Below are 27,783 nucleotides of genomic sequence, written 5' to 3'. Positions count from 1 at the left end.
ATGATACGAACCTTAGGTTTTCAAAGGAAACATTATGTCAATTATTACTTGTACATATTTGCCAATATATCAACTTGTACTTTGAAGCAGGACACGTAACACTGCAGTATTATAGTGTTTGTAAAATAACCTTTGTAAATGTTGTTTCCTCTGCGCACTGAAGCAATCTATTGAAATACCAACAACACACCATCTCCATCAGTCTTTGCATCAGTTCCATAACAGAAGTTGCACAATCCCCTACTTAAAATATAAATTCCACCACCTTCGCTATTCGACAGTCGATGTACTATTTGGTACCCTAAATTCACAGAAACATTTTGGGATTTTATTAATTAGATTAAGTAAATATTTTCAAAATACGACTCATTCTTACATTAGAAGACCTGTCAAAACTATAAAGCATGGTGTTCAAATGCCGAACTGCCACTTTAGTTCTTATTTATTAAATCAAATATAATTATTGTAAATAAGGATGGGATCACAACTATTCAGACTAGGCTCAACGCACGTTATCCATTTTCGTTGCATAACTTGTCATTGCCAAGCAGTCAAAATGAAACCTTGTACATTATTGCAGAACGCGTGGTTTGTTTCTTCGGATTAATTTTCCGCAGAATAGTATCTTGATAAGGAATACTGCAGACTAATACCTGAAATGAATTTACCTCCGAAATGTAAATCATATACATTGTTCAATTAACATGCATCGTTCTTTTCTTCTTAAATTCATAGATAGTATTTTATGAGGTTTTATTGTATTTTAACGTTGTTGGAGCCTATTGGTGCCACAATTCAAATAATACTCTCGATGCATGCTCATACTTGATTTCACTGCAAATTTATGTATCAATAGTATAAGACGTCTTGTTATCAACGTTAAAAAATAATATCTCAATTCAAAATGATTTAAAGGTAGCTTGGGTTGCCAATCGCGACCAATGGACCATTTTGAAGCCTCTAATGACACAGTCATATTCATTCAAGCTCACAAATTATTGCTACAGCTTTTAGGACCACTAAAATAGACCTTCACGAACTTTTACAGATTGATAATACAACCGGAATAGTTTTAAATATCATGTCAAAGGGAATTGTACCCTAAAGCAATATGTAAAAGTGAAATAGAACAACATTCTTCAATCTTGACTTTCCACAAAAATCATTCCAATTCTATGTATAACTCAGATCGGACATTTTGTTTGTAAACAATACGCACGAGTCTTTGCACTGCAGGAATGTGAGCGAACCGGTTTTCTACATTGACAGTATCGCTGTCTAGCCTTAATGAACCAGCTAAACCGACGCCCTATATACTTTGGTCACGTGCTACGCGGCCAGCAGAGTTAGAAATCATCGGAAGTTCAGTATTATATCAAATTATTTTGGGATGAGCTAGTAGGTATATAAATAGTTCAGTTATCTACCTTTCTGACTACATGATTGGATTCATTGTTTAGATGAATGGGGCTATAATTATCTCTGGTTACTGCTGATGCTTTGTTGTTTAATCAACACATTATGAGGTAAAAATAGATTCTTTGATATATACGCCCTGACATGTATATGTTTCCATTAGAATAAATATTTTACAATCAGCTTCTTTTTATTGACTGGACTAATATTATCTAAAAGTAGCAACTAACTACGGAAACCATTGGCACGGGAAATTTGGAATACTCTCCTTCATGACTGATTTTCTTTTTGGGACTATAGCAAGCACATCCCTGCCCAAATTACTTTGTTCCTCCTCCCGGTGATTGAGATTATACTTTCAAAATGCCAGTTAGGGTTGCCATGCGTTCTCTTTTTCCAGGATATGTCTTCTTTTTCAATCCATAGGTCGCCATCTGGCCGGATTTATCAATATCAAAATTATCCAGGATTTTGCCCTACTCTTTCTTTTAAAAACAAAATAACTATTAAGATATGCGCATATGGTAGTATGTTGCAGTGATAACAATTGTGCATGGGCACATCAGGAGGAAGACGACTGAAGAAGGACTGGGGAATGAATGAGAAGATATCTAGTACACAGGTCAATCTATACGATATAATATATGTTCACATTGTATACTCACTGTTACTCATTGTATTTCCTAAAGATGGATGAATGTGAAATATACACTGCATGTAAAACATTAATATAATGTGAGTTGCTAGACACCGATCCATCCACTCTCCAGAGTGACTCTTCTTAAAAGTTTAAATAATGTAACCCAAAGCTAGGTTACATAAAAATGTAATCACTTATACACCTTATCTGTGTTTAATTAATGTAAAATTAGACGTTGTAACCACTAGTTGTTATAGGGGTCAATATGGTAAAACGTGTAGGATGATATGGGGAGGTGGATTTGGAGGGGTCAACATATTATTGGTCGCATTTGGGTGATTATGAATCAATAAAAATGTATCTTATATCGCAAATTATGCGATTCTTTCTCCGAAAAGGGAACAAGCTGAACCTAAAACTCTTTCGACAGAAGATGTAGAATATATACTAAAATGATCATTGCGCCGTATGCAGTCTGAATATCATCGTATGGCGTTAAAGAAAACAAACTTTATGTGACAACACATCACAATATTCATGAAACGTCATCATAATAGATCGATTTTATTGCAGTCAACCATTGATTGTTTCAGACCAAATTTACATATACAGCTAACTAATGTATAGTGGATTGTTAAACCTATGAGAGACCTGGATAAATGGGCTCACAAACAGACAAAACCAGTTTGATTCATTAGTTGTGTTTAGAAACAACAGGAATCCATATGATGTTCAAATACAGCTTGTTCAATTGCATTACTGTATTTAATGACATAAGATGGTATACCTTGTTTACATGTTTCTTCCCGCCATCCAGGTTCGCAGCCATCCTTGCATAATCCGTTTCTCCTTGAACAACTGTTGTTGCCATTCAAACACATGCCACAGGTTTCATTGCATCCGAGGCCGTATGTTCCGTTTTTGCATTCTTAGACAAATGGAGTACGAATAAAAGGCATTTCAGAAACGATATGGATCTTCTTTCATATACTTTAGACATATTCTCGACGCTAAGTATACTTGACACATTCGTATTGATAATTCAGTCTTTCTTATTAAGTTATCCCGTAGAGTAAAATTTAGCTTACGTAACAGTTGCCTGCTTTCGCTTTTTATCTCCCTCACTAACAAGAAACCTCAGCTTTAACGATTCATTGAAACAATATATATATATATATATATATATATATATATATATATATATATATATACATAAGTTACGAGAATAAACACTTGAAGATTTTAACACTGGAGTACCTCCATTTCATTATCTAAAATTGTATCAATTATTATTTCCGCGGCAAATAAAACATAATAAATTGAAAACTCTTTCATATTATGAATAAATATATCGACATGAAGACACAATGAAAATTACATTGTATGCAGTTGTGATATAATCTTATGAATAAGAACAAAACAATAAATGTAATGGCAATCCGTCAATAGCATAAGCTTTGCAAATCGTTCGGCTATTGAGAGAGCAACTCAAACACATGCAGATGTATCACTGTATGAGTAGTCAGTTAGTTCCTTTCTCGCATTCTTAGAGAATATTTGTGGCATTTCTATCATAAAATAAAACGTTATTGCATTTTCCTCAAACAATGTTGCATAATATAGTGTTTCAAATAGAAACATCGTGGATAATAACGACCTTAATAATGGCCTGTAGATTCAACTTGACTCAACTTTGTTACACTTGGGTCAATTAAATATGGATATATGATGTATATACAGAATATAATTAGCGACCAAATGTGTATGGAGCAGCCACGTCAATTATACGACCGTATATAATCCTGTACGTGATTAGTGGGCGATAAATGATACGAACCTTAGGTTTTCAAAGGAAACATTATGTCAATTATTACTTGTACATATTTTCCAATATATCAACTTGTACTTTGAAGCAGGACACGTAACACTGCAGTATTATAGTGTTTGTAAAATAACCTTTGTAAATGTTGTTTCCTCTGCGCACTGAAGCAATCTATTGAAATACCAACAACACACCATCTCCATCAGTCTTTGCATCAGTTCTTTAACAGAAGTTGCACAATCCCCTACTTAAAATATAAATTCCGCCACCTTCGCTATTCGACAGTCGATGTACTATTTGGTGCCCTAAATTCACAGAAACATTTTGGGATTTTATTAATTAGATTAAGTAAATATTTTCAAAATACGACTCATTCTTACATTAGAAGACCTGTCAAAACTATAAAGCATGGTGTTCAAATGCCGAACTGCCACTTTAGTTCTTATTTATTAAACCAAATATAATTATTGTAAATAAGGATGGGATCACAACTATTCAGACTAGGCTCAACGCACGTTATCCATTTTCGTTGCATAACTTGTCATTGCCAAGCAGTCAAAATGAAACATTGTACATTATTGCAGAACGCATGGTTTGTTTCTTCGGATTAATTTTCCGCAGAATAGTATCTTTATATATATATATATATATATATATATATATATATATATATATATATATATATATATATATATATATATATATATATATATATATATATCTGTGTGTGTGTGTGATCTACCTAGTTTGCATGTTACTCCCCACCATCCAGCTTTACAACCGATAGCGCACGTTCCTTCCGTTATTGAGCAACTATTGTTGCCACCCTGACACATGCCACATGTTTCGTTGCATCCGTAGCCGTATGTTCCGTTCTTACATTCTGAAAAGAAATACAAAACAGCATTTTAAAATAAACGGAACTTTTTCTGAAAGAAAATCTCTGCCGACTTTGCTATTTTTAATTATTAATGAGTATTGTTTGCATACTAGAACGTTTAAGTCCTGACAGAGCAACGCTTTTGTTGCAAGCAGCGTTGCAAACGCTCAAGAAATTTGCATAATTGATAGAACAGCGATAGCGGCATCAAATGAAAGCAAAACAAAATTTTCCTATATAGGTACGTTTTGGGAGTTTAACCTGTTACAAGACTAATATACATTCTTCTAATGATAAGCCAACTACCTACCAATATTATTTACTGAAAGGGAATAATTATCCCGCTTAAAGATCTTATTGATATTGCTGGGTAGAAAGAAAGCTTTCTGACGAATTTACATTTATATGTATTTTGACTTCATATAAGAAAAAACATTATACTTTGAGAATGATTATATAGATTTGCTTGTTCCCCAGTATGATTTTGCTACCTATATGTCGTGGATGAACTTTATGCCACTTTCCCTACCGTAGAGTCATTTGCTACAGGTTTCGTTGCAACCATAACCATGTGTTTCCTTTACGTCATTGTAACAATAGCTGCGTCCATGACTGTATCTCTTGATATAAATCTAAGGAATACTGCGAACTAATACCTGAAATGAATTTTCCTCCGAAACGTAAATCATATACATTGTTCAATTAACATGCATCGTTCTTTTCTTCTTAAATTCATGGATAGTATTTTATGAGGTTTTATTGTATTTTAACGTTGTGGGAGCCTATTGGTGCTAAAATTCAAATAATAATATCGATGCATGCTCATGTTTGATTTCATTGTAAATGTATGTATCAATAGTATAAGACGTCTTGATTTCAACGTTAAAAAATAATATTTCAATTCAAAATGATTTGAGGGTAGCTTGGGTCGCCAATCGCGACCAATGGACCATTTTGAAGCCATTAATGACACAGTCATATTCATTCAAGCTCACAAATTATTACTACAGCTTTTAGGACCACTAAAATAGACCTTCACAAACTTTTACAGATTGATAATACAAACGGAATAGTTTTAAATATCATGTCAAAGAGAAATGTACCCTAAAGCAATATGTAAAAGTGAAATAGAACAACATTCTTCAATCTTGACTTTTCCCAAAAATCATTCCACCTCTATGTATAATTAAGATCGGATATGTTTTTTGTAAACAATATGCACGAGTCTTTGCACTGCATGCAAGAATGTGACCGAACCGTTTTTTCTACATTGACGGTATCGCTGTCTAACCTTAATGAACCAGCTAAACCGACGCCCTATATATTTTGGGTCATGTGCTACGCGGCCGGCAGAGTTAGAAATCATCGGAAGTTCATTATTATACCAAATTATTTTGGGATGAGCTAGTAGGTATATAAATAGGTTCAGTTATCTACCTTTCTGCCTACATGATTGGATTCATTGTTTAGATGAATGGGGCTATAATTTTCTCTGTTTACTGCTGAGGCTTTGTTGTATAATCAACACATTATGAGGTAAAAATAGATTCTTTGATATATACGCCCTGACATGTATATGTTTCCATTAGAATAAATATTTTACAATCAGCTTCTTTTTATTGACTCGACTACTATTATCTAAAAGTAGCAACTGACTACAGAAACCATTGGCACGGGAAATTAGGAATACTCTCCTTCCTGATTGATTTTCTTTTTGGGACAATAGCAAGCACATCCCTGCCCAAATTACTTTGTTCCTCCTCCCGGTGATTGAGATTATACTTTCAAAATGCCAGTTAGGGTTGCCATGCGTTCTCTTTTTTCCAGGATATGTCTTCCTTTTCGATTCAGAGGTCGCCATCTGGCCGGATTTATCAATATCAAAAAATATCCAGCATTTTGTCCTACTCTTTCTTTTAGAAACAAAATAACTATTAAGATATGCGCATATGGTAGTATGTTGCAGTGACAATAATTGTGCATGGGCACATCAGGAGGAAGATGACTGAAGAAGGACTGGGGAATGAATGAGAAGATATCTAGTACACAGGTCAATGTATACTATATAATATATGCTCACATTGTATACTCACTGTTACTCATTGTATTTCCTAAAGATGGATGAATGTGAAACATACACTGCATGTAAAACATTAATATAATGTGAGTTGCTAGACACCGATCCATCCACTCTCCAGAGTGACTCTTCTTAAAAGTTTAAATAATGTAACCCAAAGCTAGGTTACATAAAAATGTAATCACTTATACACCTTATCTGTGTTTAATTAATGTAAAATCAGACGTTGTAACCACTAGTTGTTATAGGGGTCAATATGGTAAAACGTGTAGGATGATATGGGGAGGTGGATTTGGAGGGGTCAACATATTATTGGTCGCATTTGGGTGATTATGAATCAATAAAAATGTATCTTATATCGCAAATTATGCGATTCTTTCTCCGACAAGGGAACAAGCTGAATCTAAAACTCTTTCGACGGAAGATGTAGAATATACACTAAAATGATCATTGCGCCGTATGCAGTCTGAATAGCATCGTATGGCATTAAAGAAAACAAACTTTATGTGACAACACATCACAATATTCATGAAACGTCATCATAATAGATCGATTTTATTGCAGTCAACCATTGATTGTTTCAGACCAAATTTACATATACAGCTAACTAATGTATAGTGGATTGTTAAACCTATGAGAGGCCTGGATAAATGGGCTCATAAACAGACAAAACCAGTTTGATTCATTAGTTGTGTTTAGAAACAACAGGAATCCACATGATGTTCAAATACAGCTTGTTCAATTGCATTACTGTATTTAATGACATAAGATGGTATACCTTGTTTGCATGTTTCTTCCCGCCATCCAGGTTCGCAGCCGTCCTTGCATAATCCGTTTGTCCTTGAACAACTGTTGTTGCCATTCAAACACATGCCACAGGTTTCATTGCATCCGAGGCCATATGTTCCGTTTTCGCATTCTTAGACAAATGGAGTACGAATAAAAGGCATTTCAGAAACGATATGGATCTTCTTTCATATACTTTAGACATATTCTCGACGCTAAGTATACTTGACACATTCGTATTGATAATTCAGTCTTTCTTATTAAGTTATCCCGTAGAGTAAAGTTTAGCTTACGTAACAGTTGCCTGCTTTCGCTTTTTATCTCCCTCACTAACAAGAAACCTCAGCTTTAAAGATTGATTAAAACTATATATATATATATATATATATATATATATATATATATATATATATATATATATATATATATATATATATATATATATAATATACATAAGTTACGAGAATAGACACTTGAAGATTTTTACACTGGAGTACCTCCATTTCATTATCTAAAATTGTATCAATTATTATTTCCGCGGCAAATAAAACATAATAAATTGAAAACTCTTTCATATTATGAATAAATATATCGACATGAAGACACAATGAAAATTACATTGTATGCAGTTGTGATATAATCTTATGAATAAGAACAAAACAATAAATGTAATGGCAATCCGTCAATAGCATAAGCTTTGCAAATCGTTCGGCTACTGTGAGAGCAACTCAAACACATGCAGATGTATCACTTATGTGTAGTCAATTAGTTCCTTGCTCGCATTCTTAGAGAATATTTGTGGCATTTCTATCATAAAATAAAACGTTATTGCATTTTCCTCAAACAATGTTGCATAATGTAGCGTTTCAAATAGAAACATCGTGGATAATAACGACCTTAATAATGGGCTGTAGATTCAACTTGACTCAACTTTGTTACACTTGGGTCAATTAAATATGGATATATGATGTATATACAGAATATAATTAGCGACCAAATGTTTATGGAGCAGCCACGTCAATTATACGAACGTATATAATCCTGTACGTGATTAGTGGGCGATAAATGATACGAACCTCAGGTTTTCAAAGGAAACATTATGTCAATTATTACTTGTACATATTTGCCAATATATCAACTTGTACTTTGAAGCAGAACACGTAACACGGCAGTATTATAGTGTTTGTAAAATAACCTTTGTAAATGTTGTTTCCTCTGCGCACTGAAGCAATCTATTATTCAAATACCAACAACACACCATCTCCATCAGTCTTTGCATCAGTTCTATAACAGAAGTTGCACAATACCCTACTTAAAATATAAATTCCACCAACTTCGCTATTCGACAGTCGATGTACTATTTGGTGCCCTAAATTCACAGAAACATTTTGGGATTTTATTAATTAGATTAAGTAAATATTTTCAAAATACGACTCATTCTTACATTAGAAGACCTGTCAAAACTATAAAGCATGGTGTTCAAATGCCGAACTGCCACTTTAGTTCTTATTTATTAAATCAAATATAATTATTGTAAATAAGGATGGGATCACAAATATTCAGACTAGGCTCAACGCACGTTATCCATTTTCGTTGCATAACTTGTCATTGCCAAAATGAAACCTTGTACATTATTGCAGAACGCGTGGTTTGTTTCTTCGGATTAATTTTCCGCAGAATAGTATCTTGATAAGGAATACTGCAAACTAATACCTGAAATGAATTTACCTCCTAAATTAAATCATATACATTGTTCAATTAACATGCATCGTTCTTTTCTTCTTAAATTCATAGATAGTATTTTATGAGGTTTTATTGTATTTTAACGTTGTTGGAGCCTATTGGTGCCACAATTCAAATAATACTCTCGATGCATGCTCATACTTGATTTCACTGCAAATTTATGTATCAATAGTATAAGACGTCTTGTTATCAACGTTAAAAAATAATATCTCAATTCAAACTGATTTAAAGGTAGCTTGGGTGGCCAATCGCGACCAATGGACCATTTTGAAGCCTCTAATGACACAGTCATATTCATTCAAGCTCACAAATTATTGCTACAGCTTTTAGGACCACTAAAATAGACCTTCACAAACTTTTACAGATTGATAATACAACCGGAATAGTTTTAAATATCATGTCAAAGGGAATTGTACCCTAAAACAATATGTAAAAGTGAAATAGAACAACATTCTTCAATCTTGACTTTCCACAAAAATCATTCCAATTCTATGTATAACTAAGATCGGACATTTTGTTTGTAAACAATATGCACGAGTCTTTGCACTGCAGGAATGTGAGCGAACCGGTTTTCTACATTGACAGTATCGCTGTCTAGCCTTAATGAACCAGCTAAACCGACGCCCTATATACTTTGGGCACGTGCTACGCGGCCAGCAGAGTTAGAAATCATCGGAAGTTCAGTATTATATCAAATTAGTTTGGGATGAGCTAGTAGGTATATAAATAGTTCAGTTATCTACCTTTCTGACTACATGATTGGATTCATTGTTTAGATGAATGGGGCTATAATTATCTCTGGTTACTGCTGAGGCTTTGTTGTTTAATCAACACATTATGAGGTAAAAATAGATTCTTTGTTATATACGCCCTGACTTGTATATGTTTGCATTAGAATAAATATTTTACAATCAGCTTCTTTTTATTGACTGGACTAATATTACCTAAAAGTAGCAACTGACTACGGAAACCATTGGCACGGGAAATTTGGAATACTCTCCTTCATGACTGATTTTCTTTTTGGGACAATAGCAAGCACATCCCTGCCCAAATTACTTTGTTCCTCCTCCCGGTGATTGAGATTATAGTTTCAAAATGCCAGTTAGGGTTGCCATGCGTTCTCTTTTTCCAGGATATGTCTTCTTTTTCAATCCATAGGTCGCCATCTGGCCGGATTTATAAATATCAAAATTATCCAGGATTTTGCCCTACTCTTTCTTTTAGAAACAAAATAATTATTAAGATATGCGCATATGGTAGCATGTTGCAGTGATATCAGGAGGAAGATGACTGAAGAAGGACTGGGGAATGAATGAGAAGATATCTAGTACACAGGTCAATGTATACGATATAATATATGCTCACATTGTATACTCACTGTTACTCATTGTATTTCCTAAAGATGGATGAATGTGAAATATACACTGCATGTAAAACATTAATATAATGTGATTTGCTAGACACCGATCCATCCACTCTCCAGAGCGACTCTTCTTAAAAGTTTAAATAATGTAACCCAAAACTAGGTTGCATAACAATTTAATCACTTATACACCTTATCTGTGTTTAATTAATGTAAAATCAGACGTTGTAACCACTAGTTGTTATAGGGGTCAATATGGTAAAACGTGTAGGATGATATTGGGAGGTGGATTTGGAGGGGTCAACATATTATTGGTGGCATTTGGGTGATTATGAATCAATAAAAATGTATCTTATATCGCAAATTATGCGATTCTTTCTCCGACAAGGGAACAAGCTGAATCTAAAACTCTTTCGACGGAAGATGTAGAATATATAATAAAATGATCATTGCGCCGTAAGCAGTCTGAATAGCATCGTATGGCATTAAAGAAAACAAACTTTATGTGACAACACCACAATATTCATGAAACGTCATCATAATAGATCGATTTTATTGCAGTCAAAAATTGATTGTTTCAGACCAAATTTACATATACAGCTAACTAATGTACAGTGGATTGTTAAACCTATGAGAGGCCTGGATAAATGGGCTCATAAACAGACAAAACCAGTTTGATTCATTAGTTGTAATTAGAAACAACAGGAATCCACATGATGTTCAAATACAGCTTGTTCAATTGCATTACTGTATTTAATGACATAAGATGGTATACCTTGTTTGCATGTTTCTTCCCGCCATCCAGGTTCGCAGCCGTCCTTGCATAATCCGTTTGTCCTTGAACAACTGCTGTTGCCATTCAAACACATGCCACAGGTTTCATTGCATCCGAGGCCGTATGTTCCGTTTTCGCATTCTTAGAGAAATGGAGTACGAATAAAAGGCATTTCAGAAACGATATGGATCTTCTTTCATATACTTTAGACATATTCTCGACGCTAAGTATACTTGACACATTCGTATTGATAATTCAGTCTTTCTTATTAAGTTATCCCGTAGAGTAAAATTTAGCTTACGCAACAATTGCCTGCTTTCGCTTTTTGTCTCCCTCACTAACAAGAAACCTCAGCTTTTACGATTGATTAAAACAAGATATATATATATATATATATATATATATATATATATATATATATATATATATATATATATATATATATATATAATTTACGAGAATAGACACTTGAAGATTTTAACACTGGAGTACCTCCATTTCATTATATAAAATTGTATCAATTATTATTTCGGCGGCAAATAAAACAAAATAAATTGAAAACTTTTTCATAGTATGAATAAATATATCGACATGAAAACACAATGAATGTTACAATGTATGCAATCGTGATATAATCTTGTGAAAAAGAACAAATCAATAAATGTAATGGCAATCCGTCAATAGCATAAGCTTTGGAAATCGTTCGGCTACTGAGAGAGCAACTCAAACACATGCAGTTGTACCACTGTATGTGTAGTCAATTATTTCGTTTCTCGCATTCTAAGAGTATATTTGTACGATAACGCATTGAATGGTAAAACACTTGTTTCTTTTATCTGGATTTTATAGTGATCCTTATTTAATCTTTTATTTCAAACACGAATTAGTTCAATCCTGGATTTACAGAGGCTGCCTAGTACGTACCATTTCTATCATAAAATAATACGTTTTAGCATTTTCCTCAAACAATGTTGCCTAATGCAGTGTTTCAAACAGAAACATCGTGGATAATAACGACCTTAATAATGGACTGCAGATTCAACTTGACTCAACTTTGTTACACTCGGGTCAGTTAAATATTGATATATGACGTATATACGGAATATAATTAGCGACCAAATGTGTATGGAGCAGCCACGTCAATTATACGAACGTATATAATCCTGTACGTGATTAGTGGGCGATAATTGACACGAACCTTAGGTTTTCAGAGGAAACATTATGTCAGTTATTACTTGTGCATATTTTCTAATATATCAACTTGTACTTTGAAGCAGGATACGTAACATTGCAGTATTATAGTTCTTGTAAAATAACCTTTGTAAATGCTATTTTATATGCGCACAAAAACAAACTATTCAAATACCAACAACACACCATCTCCATCATTCTTTGCATCATTTATATAACAAAAGTTGCACAATAACCTATTTAAAATATAAATTCCGCCACCGTCGCTATTCTACAGTCGATGTACTATTTGGTGCCCTAATTTCACAGAAACATTTTCGGTTTTTATTAATCAGATTTAGTAAATATTTTCAAAATACGACTCATTCTTACATTAGAAGACCTGTCAAAACTATAAAGCATGGTTTGCAATTGCCGAACTACAGTGTTAGCATAAGTGTTTGGATCCAAATACGTTTTTGTCTCTATTCTGAAGATAATGATAGGAAACGAACAGTAAATATCGTCCATACAATCCCTGTTTGAACGCTTTATGAGTTTTGGAGACAACCTTTCCTTTTTCATACAAACTTGCTATTACACATCAAAGAAAGATGGTGTGATGTTTACTAATACAACCATAAAATTGCACATATCAAGTGGGACAGCATAAGATGATATTTCATCCACACAAAAAAGCATTACTCATACAAAATGGGATAAAGTTCGATATATTTCATGCGAACGCTAAAATGCCCATACAAATCGTTGTGTAATATTTGTTTCATGTCTTAACTTTTCTTTTCATACAGCTAATAATACAAAAGCGGTTGTAATGGAAGGTAAGCACTAAATGTGGGCTAGAATTTGGTTAGATGCAGTGACGAGTGAAAACAAAAAATATATTCTGATCCACGTGAGAGTGAAAGAGAATACCTTTTTAATTTATATGAGCATTTAGTGCCAAGTAAATCCACACTATAAACTCTTCACATTACTATATTCCGATTGCTTCACCAAGTTCACTGTACATAATTCACCTATCGCCACGTCAGAAGACAAAACGCCCATTACCTTGCCCAGATTGTATTTTATTAGGAAGAGTGGACACACTCCGGCTTGGAGAATCGAAATCAAGACTAAAAATATTCGATGCTAGTGTTGGAAACTTCGCGTCATAATTAATTCGTCTGGGAAAAGACTAGTATTTTCACAAGCACAAGCTTAACTCCGCCTTTTTTGAGAACATAGATGGCAAAAGGTAATTTATTTGCTGATTTGGACGAATATGGACTTAAACCAACATACAGGAAATGGATTAGTCAATATATTCAAAACATTACAAACAAAAACCAGAAACAAAAACGCTTGAATAGCGCATACTATACGTTTCTTTTAGATAAATGTTAACTAACTATTTAACATCAAGACTAATGGTACCTTTTAATATGTCTAACATCACATAAAAAGTAAGGAACAAGACAAAATCAATCGTAACCCTTGCAACAGTTTCTTTTATTTTTAAATTTCTTTGAAAAGCTAATTACGTAGAAATTTCGCTTATCATTCATCATTCTAATCAGTTAATAATTACAAGATAAAAACGTCACTGCAGATAATTAATAAAAATGATTTAACTGTTTCATTTTGCTTTTAGAAATTAGTATAGAAAATGAAGAAGTTGACTAAGAACACAAACTAATGCACCCAATTAATAATAAACGTGATACTCAAAGACGAATGTGTGCAAATATCTTCACTAATTTACAGGTTATGGTTACTTTAAGCTGTTTCAAGTAACATAAATCCTTTTGTTATGTTTGAAATAGTCTTGATCTTATGATTATTAAGTTTCAATAATATTCAGAGGGAGCTGTTTTCACACAAGCGTTCTTCAACATGGCATGAATGTAATGTCAATGACTGCGAAAAAATATTAGACCTGCAAGAGAGATATACAGTAGCAAGATTGAAAAGCTGAAAAGTGAGAATTAGAAAGCAAGACTTATACATGCTACTATTGACCGAAGAATGACCCAAATCTAAACGGGATAGGAAGAAAGGGGCAAGGACTGTGATATAGCACAATTCAACTTTGCATATTGTCCTGCATTATAACGCTATCATGCAAACACGGTTTAGGAAAACTACTTATATTACTCAGTGTAAAAGGAATTCTTTCAGAACTACAAATATGCCAGCAAAATATGGTGCCCAGAGGATAAATACATGCATACATATTTACAGACATACATAAATATATATGTGCGTTTCATTTGAAACACATTTTGAACTTTATTACTGACCATTACTATGTTGCTGTTTGTGCGACTATGTCCCGTTAATAGCTAAGGCATGCATATATTCATTGTTATTTTATTTTATGCAATAATAGCTGTTGTTCCTGGTTTAGTATGGTACATGTGTATATGCAGCCTGCATAACTTGGATTTAGATTTATGCAACTTAGGTATATATTAAACAGTGAAATGTAGCGAAAATACCCAGGTACAATTGTTTTCTCGTTAAATTACAAATATGTTTTGCACATTAAAGAGGGGAGACCAAAATATATCTTTACTTACGTTCCTTTGCTTAATGCATTAATATAAATGAGTACTGTTTTCATAATTTAGCTGCGTTATGTGGAAATAGTTGTAGTTCAATATTCTTAGAACGAAATATCGGTTTCCCTAACGTTTAGTCTGGTTTGTATGGTATTAGTTGTATTTCTATATACATTACTGTATGTGTGCATGGTACGATGTCTCTAAAATTTTATACTACATCAGCAGATATACTGTTGATATACACAGTTACTAGAGTATAATGTCCGTGTTGAACTCCATTTTATATAGTCAACCTAGTAATACTGACCTTATCTGGTGGGAGCGAAAATAAAACGTATGTATTTATTTTCATTTATATCGGCCAGAGAATGTTTGTTCATATGTTATTAATTAATTCATTGCAACGTTTTAAATATAATATGTGTCCATTTAACTGCAGTTGTATGCGCATGAGCATACCTGTGTGCAATAATGTTCTTTATTTTTTCTATGTTTATGCATGACATCATACCTTCGAATGGGCAAACAGACGTAAAAATGTTGGAACATTATTCATAAAGGTTATGCACACTGTTTGGGACAACCACATGTTTCTTGATTCATACTGTTTTGTTGATTAAACAAACACCAACGAGTACATATGTAAAGCACCGTACAATTTATAATTTCTTTTCCAAATACTTCAGGTCGTAGCACTTCTCTGAAAGATACCGGAGTTATAGTGTTTGTATATACTCTCTCCCTCTCAAGTTGTTTCTACTTCTTTCGGGGTCCCGGGTGCCAGATTCGTCTAAAGTGTTCGACTTTACCAATCAATGTCATATTATCTTTGTCCTCGTGGGTTCGAGTCTCAAATTTGGCCAGTGTGGCTATGTGAGAAAGCTTGCCAGTATCTTTCCGTGGTCGGTAGTTCCAACCAGGGTTTTCCCTGGCTCTTCCTCCGCTAGTTATAGTTGCCGCAATAAAAAGCCTGTCACTCGCTGAAAAGGTCGTTAAACCCAAAACAGCCACGAAAAGGTTTCTTCTTTTCTTTGTTAAAGTCAGTGATTTGCAAATATTCATGTTCGTAGTATCAACTCTCAGCATGAATCAATTGAATATGCATAAGAAATTTAAATTTTGATTCCTGAATGGCCACCACGTATGTAATAAAGAAAACAAATCAAGACTACAAAAATAAATACTCCAGATAGTTTGACAAGATACTCATTTTATTCAAAACGAATATAATTTAAGCACTCTTATGGATGTTTCTTATCAGTTACAAAAGCGATTATACTGAGTTTGCAGTTATATTAAATAATGACTTTGTCTTCAAAACTATATAAAAACCAAAGCTGATATTAGAGGACTGAAGATCATAATGGATATTGCAATTTACAATAAATATATCACATTAGCAAATAATTATGTACCTAACACCACATAGTGTATGTTGTGCTGTTGTTTTGTTCGGCTTTTGTTTGCTTTTTTAAATCAGATTCGTTAAAATATTGCATGATATGACAGTGATCATAATAACTGCTAGTAATTGCAACTTGATGATAACTTACGAACAGGATACAGAAACGAAGATGTAGATGTGAGTGAACAGCCCTCATTGTTTGGGTTCTAGATCCAATTTTGTTTTCTTAAGCGTTTTATTTGTGCACAGTCATTATTTCTTTTCTTCTCGACATTATGTTTTTCCTTTTTGCTACATATAGTGATATCTACATAAATATATCAGACACTGTTAAATGTTTACCCATGTATTTACTCATACAACGTTTTACTTGTATTTCTTCTAGATGATGTTTACTGCGTTAGATGCATATTTAATGACTGTCATGGTATGGTTCTCCATCAAATTACCGGATGAAATACAATTAAAATAAAAACGTCTAACTACCTTGGTCACAATGAACACCACTCCATCCCTTGTTGCATCCTTCTAGACACTCTCCCGTAGTTTTGTTACATGGGTGACCTTCGTAGCAGCTTCCACATGTTTGATTACAGAAATCAGAGTATGCACCGTCAGGGCATTCTAAATGCAGAAGTACACTTAATGCTAATAATTTGCACATTATGCAGTTTAACCCAAAATAAAGTTCCTTCCAACAATATTAAAGAATTCTAAGACCTCAGATACATGCTACATAGAAACATATATAACTAGCTGTGTTGTCTCCGTTCATCAAATTTCGCAAACAAGAAAAACGAATGAAATCGCAACGATTTTCAGCCTTTTCATCTTCGAAAACCAGCGAAGTCGGATATGAAATTCTATCCCCATTGTCCCGATTGCATTGAACGTGATATAAAGAGTAGTCAATTATGGCTTAAATGCATCACATTTTCCTTAATTATTCTGAAGTTAATTTTTGCTCAGTATGTTCAATAAAAATATCATTTTGATTCTACATTTATGGAGATAACCAAATTGTACCTATATAATGTGCACTTACATCACACTTGAAGAAATCGTCACATATAACTGCGTATGCCGTGAATTTAAAAAAAGTGTGATCTTATATTGCGGCAGCTCTGAACTTAATATAATCAATGATATGCTAAGTCCTTTTGTTTCGAAATTAAAAACGTGAATAAATTTGAATGGACATAATATCTGTAAATCTTATATTTTTCTCCCTCATGTTTCACAAATGATTGTTATATTTTAAGATGGTTCATCTTCGGTTCCGTCAGTGAGTCAAATTATAAGTTAAGAAATTATTTGTAACTTTATGGGATACCTTACCACCATTGACCTCAATCTCACACAGAGTAAGTATGTCGCTGTTTATCCTGATCACTGAGATGAAACGGACCAAGGAATAATTAGCTTGAAATCGGTGTACATTGTATTCTGAGGCTGAGGATATTCCCGTTAATGGTCGGCCGGATGACCATGAATTTGAATCATTGCCAATAAATAGTTGAAAACCAGAAAGTTGATCACCTACAAGAACAAGAAAAAAAGAAGGAAACATATATATATATATATATATATATATATATATATATATATATATATATATATATATATATATATATATATATATATATATATATATATATACATACATACAATTGGTTAACTGTGCAGAAGATTCTAACATCACACTATTATAGATCCTGTCATTCCACTTTTGAGTTTTTAGAACTATGTTGGTCTTAGCATCGCAAAATACACTTGTATTTAGCCATTTTATGATCGGTTTTCAATTATTTATTCCTTCATTAAAACATGGACGAGTCTGGAAAACTACGTAAATGTTGTGTTTGTTTTGTGGATGCAAGTTGTTTCTTCAAGCGACAAGGAACTTATCTAGATCCAAATATTTCTGTATTTCCTCCGTTATATATATATATATATATATATATATATATATATATATATATATATATATATATATATATATATATATATCAGTTGGCTCAGTTGAAAGAGAGACGGACTCATTGTCCCTATGATTGCGGATTGTATTTCCTATAAATATTTTATGAGCGCATGTTTTATCTCTGCACATAACAAGTGTTATAAAGATTGTTTAGAGGTATTTGGCACATCGGTAATTTCTTTTGTACCTATTAATATAACTCGTCTCATACTTATGAAGCTATTTTGGAAATAAGAGCATAAATGAAACCAATAGAATATCACTTGCTCATTTCGAAATGAATAACACCGATATTTCTACATAGGTACTACCGACATGGAAGTTTACGATGTGCATCCTCCTCAAACAAGAGTTGGCAATATCCTTTCAAAGTTTGTAATGACATAGCAAGGTATGAAAATGTTTACAGCATAATTTGCGTAATTGTACAGGATATGTAAGCTGGTAATTGTTGCTTGGTTAATATTTATGATTTTGTTAGGTATGTGTGTGCGATTAGTAACTCACTATCAAACCTGTGAATCATGCATGTGTGAGTGTGTGATTTGGATTTTTAACGTAGCTTTAGCAATGTTTCAGTCATATTGCTACGATGTCTGCAGTGTGACAGTTTATAGTGATGTCTAGCACTGGGGCATCATGCCGCAGACATGTAGCATGATGTCCCACCCAGTCACATTATCCTGACACCAGGCCGACCAGTCCTAACACTAACCTCTTTATGCCGAGCGCCAAGCGAGGCAGCTGTTAGTACCATTTTTGTAAGTCTTTGATATGACTCGGCCAGGGATCGAACTCACGACCTCCCACATCCGAGGCGGGCGCTCTAACCACTAGGCCACCGGAGCGGTGTGAATCATGCAAATCATGTATAATATTAAAACTGCAGTAGAGAGTTAAAACAGTTCAATCTGTACAGTTATGCATATCCTTCTCAACTTTCTAGTACTAAGGTTACATGCCATGAACTGAGTTGATAACAAAACAGAATCAGAAATGTCAAAGCAATATACCTCGGAAAAGGAGTAGAGCGTTGATATGTGTGTGTGTGGGGGGGGCAGATGTAATAGGAGAATATACTAACAAGACAGAATATAATATAGACAAACTCAAACAGGAGTCCCTGAATATGGGGATATAAAAAAAAAACATTACAGTATACAATATAAAGAAATAGTATTAACAAAGTCTATATATTTTCAAGTATTATTAAATTTATCTTTTATAAATTTATATGTACAACTCATGACTATTTCGACCGAAAGGAATGCTAGTTCCCAGAACCTACGTACATAAGAGATACAAACAGTTATACAAATACGTGGGGAAAAAAATGCGAACGTTAAAACGGCGAAATGTATTGGTAACTGATAAAAATCATACCTACATATATGGATACAACGATGGCCTTTAAGCCATTTATATTTACTGTCAGTAACTATTTTCAAGACATTTAATGTGTACGACATTTATAATAGGAATAAACATCATAGCCCACCAAGTGTTAACTCCCTAATTACAAATGGTGTCCAAGTGTCAATGGGACGTACAAAGTAGAAAACTAACTTCTAGTACATTTCACTTGCGTAGATGAACAAGTCATGCGTTACTTTCACAGATACAGCAATTCATCAGGAACATTTGAAGTATTCAGCCTGCATGGGTGATCTGATAATGGCAACATTTAAATTATCGTTTCAATTTGATCCTGCTTTAGATCGTTTGTTCATGTCCTGTCTTTATTCGTCATCTATTTACGTTGCAACTGTTTCTCCATTTCATTCACCAAATGACATGTATGCTAAATTTGATCTTACATTTATTTCATTGTTTTTACATCTGTGGGATCTTTATACTCGTGAATCATTCATTTATTTATTCACTCTCATGTGTTTTGTTTTTTATTTGTTACATGTCGATGTATCTGAGTCCAGTAAATGAGTTTGTCACTAATTTAGGTATTTAAAGGCAGCAGAGGTAACTCAATTCGCATAGCGTCAGATTCTTAATCCATTGGTTGAGGATTCTATCCACAGCCATGCTACCTCGGGTCGGCTTCTTTAGGGTGTCCTTGGAATGATTGGTGCATTAGCCTGCTGGAAATGCCGATAAAAAGTAACCAATATAAACAATATAGTTTTGAAGATATTTCCAATGTCATGACACATTTTCCATTGCAGCAGAAAGTCACCGTTTTGTAAAACCATTACTTGGGTTTTGTCAAGACTGACGGGGATGTTCAATTTATCACAATAGCCTTCTAAAACATTTACTAGGACTTGATAATTCCGACTGTACAACTTGATAAGCAGTCTACTTCAAGTAGTACATATATGACTGAAACATATTGTGTAATAAATACACAACACCTACATTCGACTTGAACTTCCAATAACGTATAACTAATAAACCGATTAAATATTTATCACACTCCAAAATACGCTTCTGCCTCGTTACTATGTCGTATTCAAAGCAGGAAGTGCACTGATGACCTGTTCGTACACAGAACGAAAGACGTATACATTGGTGCAAAGATTCGCATTAATTTAATGCCAGTCATATTTAATCTAGATTATGTCACCTCTTCGATGGTGTAAAACAAACGTTGTAAGGTCAGTAAATAACCACATCTACAGCCTGGTTTGCTATGATATTCTGGAGGTGCACATTGTGAAGTAAAACTGTTGTCGAATTGAGAAATAAGACTCCTAAATCCAGATTGAGCATTATCATTAATTAATTTGTTCAACCCATTTAATCAATTTAGCTTCCCAAACCCTCTGTGGTAATCACAATGGCAGAATAAAGTAGTTATAACATGTTATAACAAGCTCTGCTAATAACTACACTTTGCAATAACAAAGTCAAATGATCTATGGCCATTTCAAGATGTCAGCACTTTTCGCAAACGTTAGAGTCTTTGTCCGATTATGTCTTCAGAAAAGAGGGTTCAAAGGTAAACTTTCTGGTAAAATCAAAATCTGAATTTGAGTGTAAAGTCTGATTGTGCTCCCAATCCTGTTCCAAATCATTAAATCTATATTGCATTTCACACTGTTGTTCTCTCTCTCTCTCTCTCTCTCTCTCTCTCTCTCTCTCATAACGTTTTACACCCAAGCCATATTTACGGCCACTATGGTCAATAGCTTCATCATTGTCCATGGTCGTCTGCATACACACACACACACACACACACACACACACACACATATATATATAAATATATATATATATATATATATATATATATATATATATATATATATATATATATATATATATATATATATATATATATATATATATATATATATATATATATATATTACCGTCAGATCTCCCATACACATTGATGGCATTTACAAGCACAGGATAGGCAATATCAACCTCCCAGGTATGGTTTCCGTTCTTGACTTCTGTTGCGCTACAGGTTTGGGTGGTATCTGGAGAAGATCTTCCAACTTTGTTGCCATCAACAGCCTTGTCAGCGGACCAATTGAAGTGATTGTACAACAATGTTGATGATTGGACAGCATGTTTGTGTTCAGCGAAATTTCGCATACCTAGAAAGAGACAACACTCAAGCTTAGATTCAATTGTAACTAGGACAAACATTTCCTTACATGTATACACGTTATGCGCTTTCATACATGTCATCAGATAACACGAGATGGCGACAACATCGTTCATAATGTGGAGTTTATTTTGCGACTAAAGATAAGGGATTATATTTCTAGATTTTAGGATTTGGGTGTACTTTTACTTGCTCATTCATTTTTTTATGCAAGTGAAAGGCAGATAGAAAATTTTGTATAACCAAGCAGAGAAATGTCATGCGTGTACCAACGAAACAACCAAAACTTATATTTTATCATTCACTATTTAGAGACTTTTTATACTTCTTACAATCAACATAAGTTCCACTTGTATAATAACACTAGAACATTACCGATATAACTCTGCCCCATTTTCATCTTTGTTAGCGATATAGTACGGTGAACAGTTTCGGAAGTCATTCAAAATGAGCAAAATATTTCACGGTGAGGCAAATATGGATTGTTTACATATTGCAAAATTAAATGAGAAAATGTGGATAACTATGACAAATAAATGACACTTTTTACTGTGATATAGATATTTAGATGTATCGATTCAAAACGTGTCTTAAAGAAAACAGTCGACACAGAAACCATTAAACAATTCATACACCACAGCAAAAAAAGTTCGAGACTTCTTGTATCCTCGATGAAGTAATCATATTAGATAGGATTCATATTTGCTATAGCATACAACCATATGTAAACCCTTGTATCAAAGGTCTAATCTCAACATCTCAGATAGCGAAATGCCCCCTCACCCAAAAATGTCATAAATGTTCACTGTTTTAATGTCCCTGAACGGAGGATGCCAAGCAGAATTGCATTTGTTTGGCGACAACATCTCTCAAAGTGTTGTTGAATAATGATAACATTTGTTGCCAGTTAATTTCAATTTGATACAGGCACAGTATTCACAACTGAATGCAAAATACGTCATTCAAACATGTTTTCTCCATATAAGTACTCATCTGACCGTAGGCTATTTTATCATTTTTCAAAGAATTTTCTTATTCAAATAGTCATGACCAACGTTACCGCGCCATGTCGATTCCATCTAGATGCTCTGAGACGAAATGAATGAATTCCCTTTGTCGTCACACCAGTACATATTGATGATGATAACCGATCAGAAAAACACGTCTCCATAAGAGTTCTTTCCTCAGATTTCTTAATGGTTTTGAATCTGCCCCACGTTTATTCATTTAGATCTTACGTAATAAAAAGATATTAGTCCACAAGGGATTATTTTAGTAGACAATTGGTTGATCTGCACAAACGATTAAAGCAATTTTATCAACCCTGATCTTGTTAATTTCGGCGAATGTTTCAAAAGAAATCAAATTATAGCAAGAAACTTTCATGTATATATGAAAATATACAGGTGATGTTTAATATTAAATTTATTGTTGAATTATTTGCTTCAGTAGTGTTCAAGTTCTTTACTGGCAAAGCACGAAGTCTTCTTCTCACCATAACTTGATACAAACACATTATAAATATTCTAGAACGGCAAGAAACAAACAGCAAGCAGGAACATAATGACATGTTTTTTTATAAACGAATAATCATATAAGATAATATTGGAAATGAAAACTCTGGTACGATAATTTTCTTCCCAGACCTATTAATATTTATCTACAATTTATGCTTCTCTTGTTGACATAGGGGCGCTCTACAGATATTATGAACATTTGAGAAAGTGGTGTGTGTAAGGTGAAGTGGAGAGAATATTGGCATACCTCTATGTTACTTTCGTTTACTGTGGTTGAAATTGCTTTGGATAGTGAACTTGAAGAGATCGTAAATGATCTAACCACACAGCTAACTAAAATGACTGTTCGCTTGTCCTAAACAAAATCTGCCTGAATTAGTCTAAAGTACACTATCTTTAGTAGTTATTAAAATCGGGAATATAAATTGTGCCAGACTAGACAAAAACAGCTTCTGAATGTGCAATGAATTAATTACCAAATATATAAAGTGTAAATAAAGTTAATGGCTCTTTATTTTAATTTACCTCTGAAATCCTGGAAGTGAAAATGACCAAGCGGAGCTAGCAGGTTTTAAAAGGTGCACATTTGAAGTAAGGCCAGCTGTATACTCTATAACCCATTTTACAACTCTCAGTCATATACCAAAATAAAGGGAATTAAAGGGTCTTTTAATAATACCTAAGATATCGAAGGTACGTTTTAAATAACCAGTATAACCAGTGAGGACACCTGGGGAAATTCTTTTTCTTTAAAATTCTAACCCTATGCAAAATAAGAAACTGATGAGCGCCACCTTAGTAATCGTCACAATGTTTAGCAATGTATTAATTTAGACCAATCGATGTTTTTACCAATGAATTTTTCCCTTCTCCTAAGGTGGGGATAATACAGTAATATGGTTATGATTTTATATACTGACCTAGTGTATGATATACAATCATAATATAATATTCATCTTAAATTTGTATAGCAAAGGTTGCATGTCGTTTGATTTACATCAATGTTTATAAATCTTCCGAACTCAATTTAAGTTATTTTCCACAGGATGCAAATAAGATTAATTATGATTTATCAAGCAGAGCCAGTGCGTTGTTTCTGGTATATGTGAGAGCTGGATGTTGGTTTGCTTTGTTTATAAATAAATGTATTTAAAGTATTTTCATAATACGATAATATGAGGTGTAACCAATTTTAAGGGAAGAAGGTGTTCATTAGCTTTAAAAGAAGCTGTATGTGTACGATTTTAATTATTTTAAATTAATATCATTATTTGGGCAACATTTATTGAAAACAAAACGAGTAACATAAATTGGATAGATAACGACTTGATTAAATAATAATTAATCGCATTTAAAAACAGGGAAAATGGTTGATATCATTATTTAGTTATTATCATGGAATAAATTGATTGTGCAAGTTGTATTGCTTAATTTATATAACTAGTAATAGTATATCTAAGTATGTTGTAGTTCCACTCTTAATATAATATACTTTTGAAGTTTAATGTATTTTTGTCACGTACATATTCTAACTTTGATTTTATTTGTATGAGTTAGGTTCCACAAAATGAATTACCCGTTTGTCTAAAGAAGAGCTTCCTTCAACAAGTTTGTAGCTTCTTTTCAATGCTTTTATATCTTTCATGTGTGTAAAAGACGTTTGACATAGTTCTGTTTCTTTTTTAACAGAAGCATTACTGTATTTACTGACGATTGCGTTATTCTCGTTTTAGCCTTTAGTTTATTTTACGGAAGATAGTTTAGGCAAATGGGAGTAATGGATAGCAGTTACAAAACTAACGAAGCAATACTGGAACTTATAAATCAATTTCTAAGATTCCGCCGATTTCATCATTATCTTTTCGATACAATAACGTATTCTTGGATATTTTTATCTGATGTTTATTTACAAATCTAATGTCTTTTTTGCAGGCGTTGATTGTCATTTCCCCCAATTGTGCAAACTAAAGCTATACAAGATATTGCAAGCTGTTATATTTTCTACCGCTCATTATTATTTCTTCACTAGGGTTAAACTTACTCGCTGCTTTTTCATATATGAGTGAAATCATCCTTTTTCCTCCCCTTATTCATGATTCCACCATCATGTGCATATCGTTATTTGTTAATGAACACGAAATCAACACTAGTTGTCTTTAACTTAGTGTAATGGTCTAGTCCGTTTTTACTAGAGAATGTGTAAGATCTAACTTGTAATTATTTAAGCATCCTGTTCTGATTTTTTTAAAACTATAACAAGGCATTCACTATTACACTATCACACACCAAAGTAAAGAAGGGTGGAATGGGTCTACGCTTTATATTGAAAATAACCATATGCAAATACAAACAAGGCAACAATCATTTTAGCGATATGTTTGTTTCTAATGATATGGACGGCCCTTAAAAGGACCGCTGATTGTCTGTATGTCTTATCATCAAACTCCTTAACACATACCTATTCACTCTCTTCCTGTGCAACCTTCATATGTACTCACATGAGTACAGCACCAACATCAGCCATGAATACTTATTTGCTGTCTGGAGTATCCATAGGGGCTTCACAACACTCGTAATGAAGATCCGGTGAGACATAATACATTGTTGGCGCCTCGTGGGTAGTTTTTCCCTTATCAATGCGCAACTGTAGACGAATCCAAAAGCAAGTTTACTAAATGCACCAAACATGCTGCAGATCTTCGGACTAAACACAAGCATGTAGTCCACGTACGAAACCTGCAGTTGAATTTACGATTAGGAATGCAGGTAAGAAACGTCCACTGGGTGCATGGATTTCACCATGGTGCCTTATATACAAATAAATATGGATCTGTGTTTAAAGGTTACACGCCTGTTTGAGAAGTTTGTTTCAAACTGATGAACAAAGCTGTTTTTAGCAAAGGTATAAAGCAACGAACATGACAGTGAACAAGACAAACCCAACCGATTATTTGGGCACCCAGTATTTAAATCATGCAAAATATTTGACGGCGGACTTGTAGCCGTTCAAAGCAAGACAGACAGGCTGAAGGTTGCAAACCTAATTTATGCTGCTGCATCTGTATTGAACATTTTGAAGATGCTCATAGATGGGTTTTACTATAAAAAAATATCAAATTTGGGTACGGTGATAACATCAAGATGTTACACACGGACATAGACACATTGTTGATAGGTTATCATCAATGGTGTGTACGCGGACATAGGTGAGGCATCGCTGGTAAATGCTTTTAAAGCCAGCGAGTATCCGAAAGGTCATGAACTGTTTAGCAACAAAAACAAAATGGTTGTTGGCAAGTTCAATGAAGACTGTGCTGGTTAGCCTACAGCAGAATGTGTGGGGCTGCGTCCTATACTGTTTATGATCGTTGTTGGACCAAAGTGTGGTAATAACATCGAAAGGCACAAAGAGTTCCCCTGGTTATTGTTGCAAAATATCTCAAATGTGACATGCATGTGACATGTTTTCTTAATCGACGCAAATTTGCACATACAGTAAACCTGATCCGGTCAATCAGACATCGCATTGGCGTGTATCTTTACACCAAGGTGCTAAACACTATCAACAATTGTTGCTAAACAATATCAACCCGCTAGGAAAATATTTATCAAAAAACAAAAAGAGACTGGATCACCACACACATATCCAGAGTTACCTATGGACTCTAATAAAAATAAACAATCAGCATATAAAAATATAAATAAATTCTTAGACTCAGCAGAACTTAGGAACAAAATATAATTGATATTCCCACAAAAGCCAAAGACCCAGTAACTAGCTAAATAAATTTAGAAGCTCCCACATAAAAACCCATAACATATCATTCAATTTTATAAAAATATTAATAAATAATTCACTAACGAAGCACATATCAAAAACTAAGGAAACCGCAAAATCGGATGTCCTAGATGTCCTTAACGAACCGAGTAATCAGATAGGACTCCGGTCTCTTGCTAAATAAAGTATAAATAACATTCAATCTCTAAAATCTTTAACAAATAAATAACTTAAAGAGGCAATATCTAAAAACTTATAAATAAGATAACGTAGGAAACACACACTA

The 27,783-nt window shown here is 33.7% G+C and overlaps 1 protein-coding gene across 1 annotated transcript in view; it reads right to left on the bottom strand.

Annotated features, from left to right (window-relative positions):
* LOC149796549 (uncharacterized) overlaps window positions 1-22,185 on the bottom strand; it is a 99,148-nt gene extending 76,963 nt beyond the window's left edge. The window contains exons 1-7 of the mRNA XM_089960626.1: window positions 21,958-22,185; window positions 17,986-18,186; window positions 17,134-17,271; window positions 11,503-11,643; window positions 7,614-7,754; window positions 4,621-4,761; window positions 2,844-2,984 (exon numbers count right to left, since the gene is read on the bottom strand). Coding sequence (XP_089816752.1) covers window positions 2,844-2,984; window positions 4,621-4,761; window positions 7,614-7,754; window positions 11,503-11,596 — 517 coding nt within the window. The 5' untranslated portion in view covers window positions 11,597-11,643; window positions 17,134-17,271; window positions 17,986-18,186; window positions 21,958-22,185. The remainder of the gene's footprint in view (window positions 1-2,843; window positions 2,985-4,620; window positions 4,762-7,613; window positions 7,755-11,502; window positions 11,644-17,133; window positions 17,272-17,985; window positions 18,187-21,957) is intronic.
* Window positions 22,186-27,783: the final 5,598 nt, after the last annotated feature.

The sequence above is a fragment of the Sinohyriopsis cumingii genome, chromosome 6 (genome assembly GCF_028554795.1).
Source record: "Sinohyriopsis cumingii isolate HCF-2022 chromosome 6, ASM2855479v2, whole genome shotgun sequence".
NCBI classification, from domain to species: Eukaryota; Metazoa; Mollusca; class Bivalvia; order Unionida; family Unionidae; genus Sinohyriopsis; species Sinohyriopsis cumingii.
The sequence above is the reverse complement of the archived record's forward strand: the minus strand, read 5'-3'. Positions and strand labels throughout refer to the sequence as shown.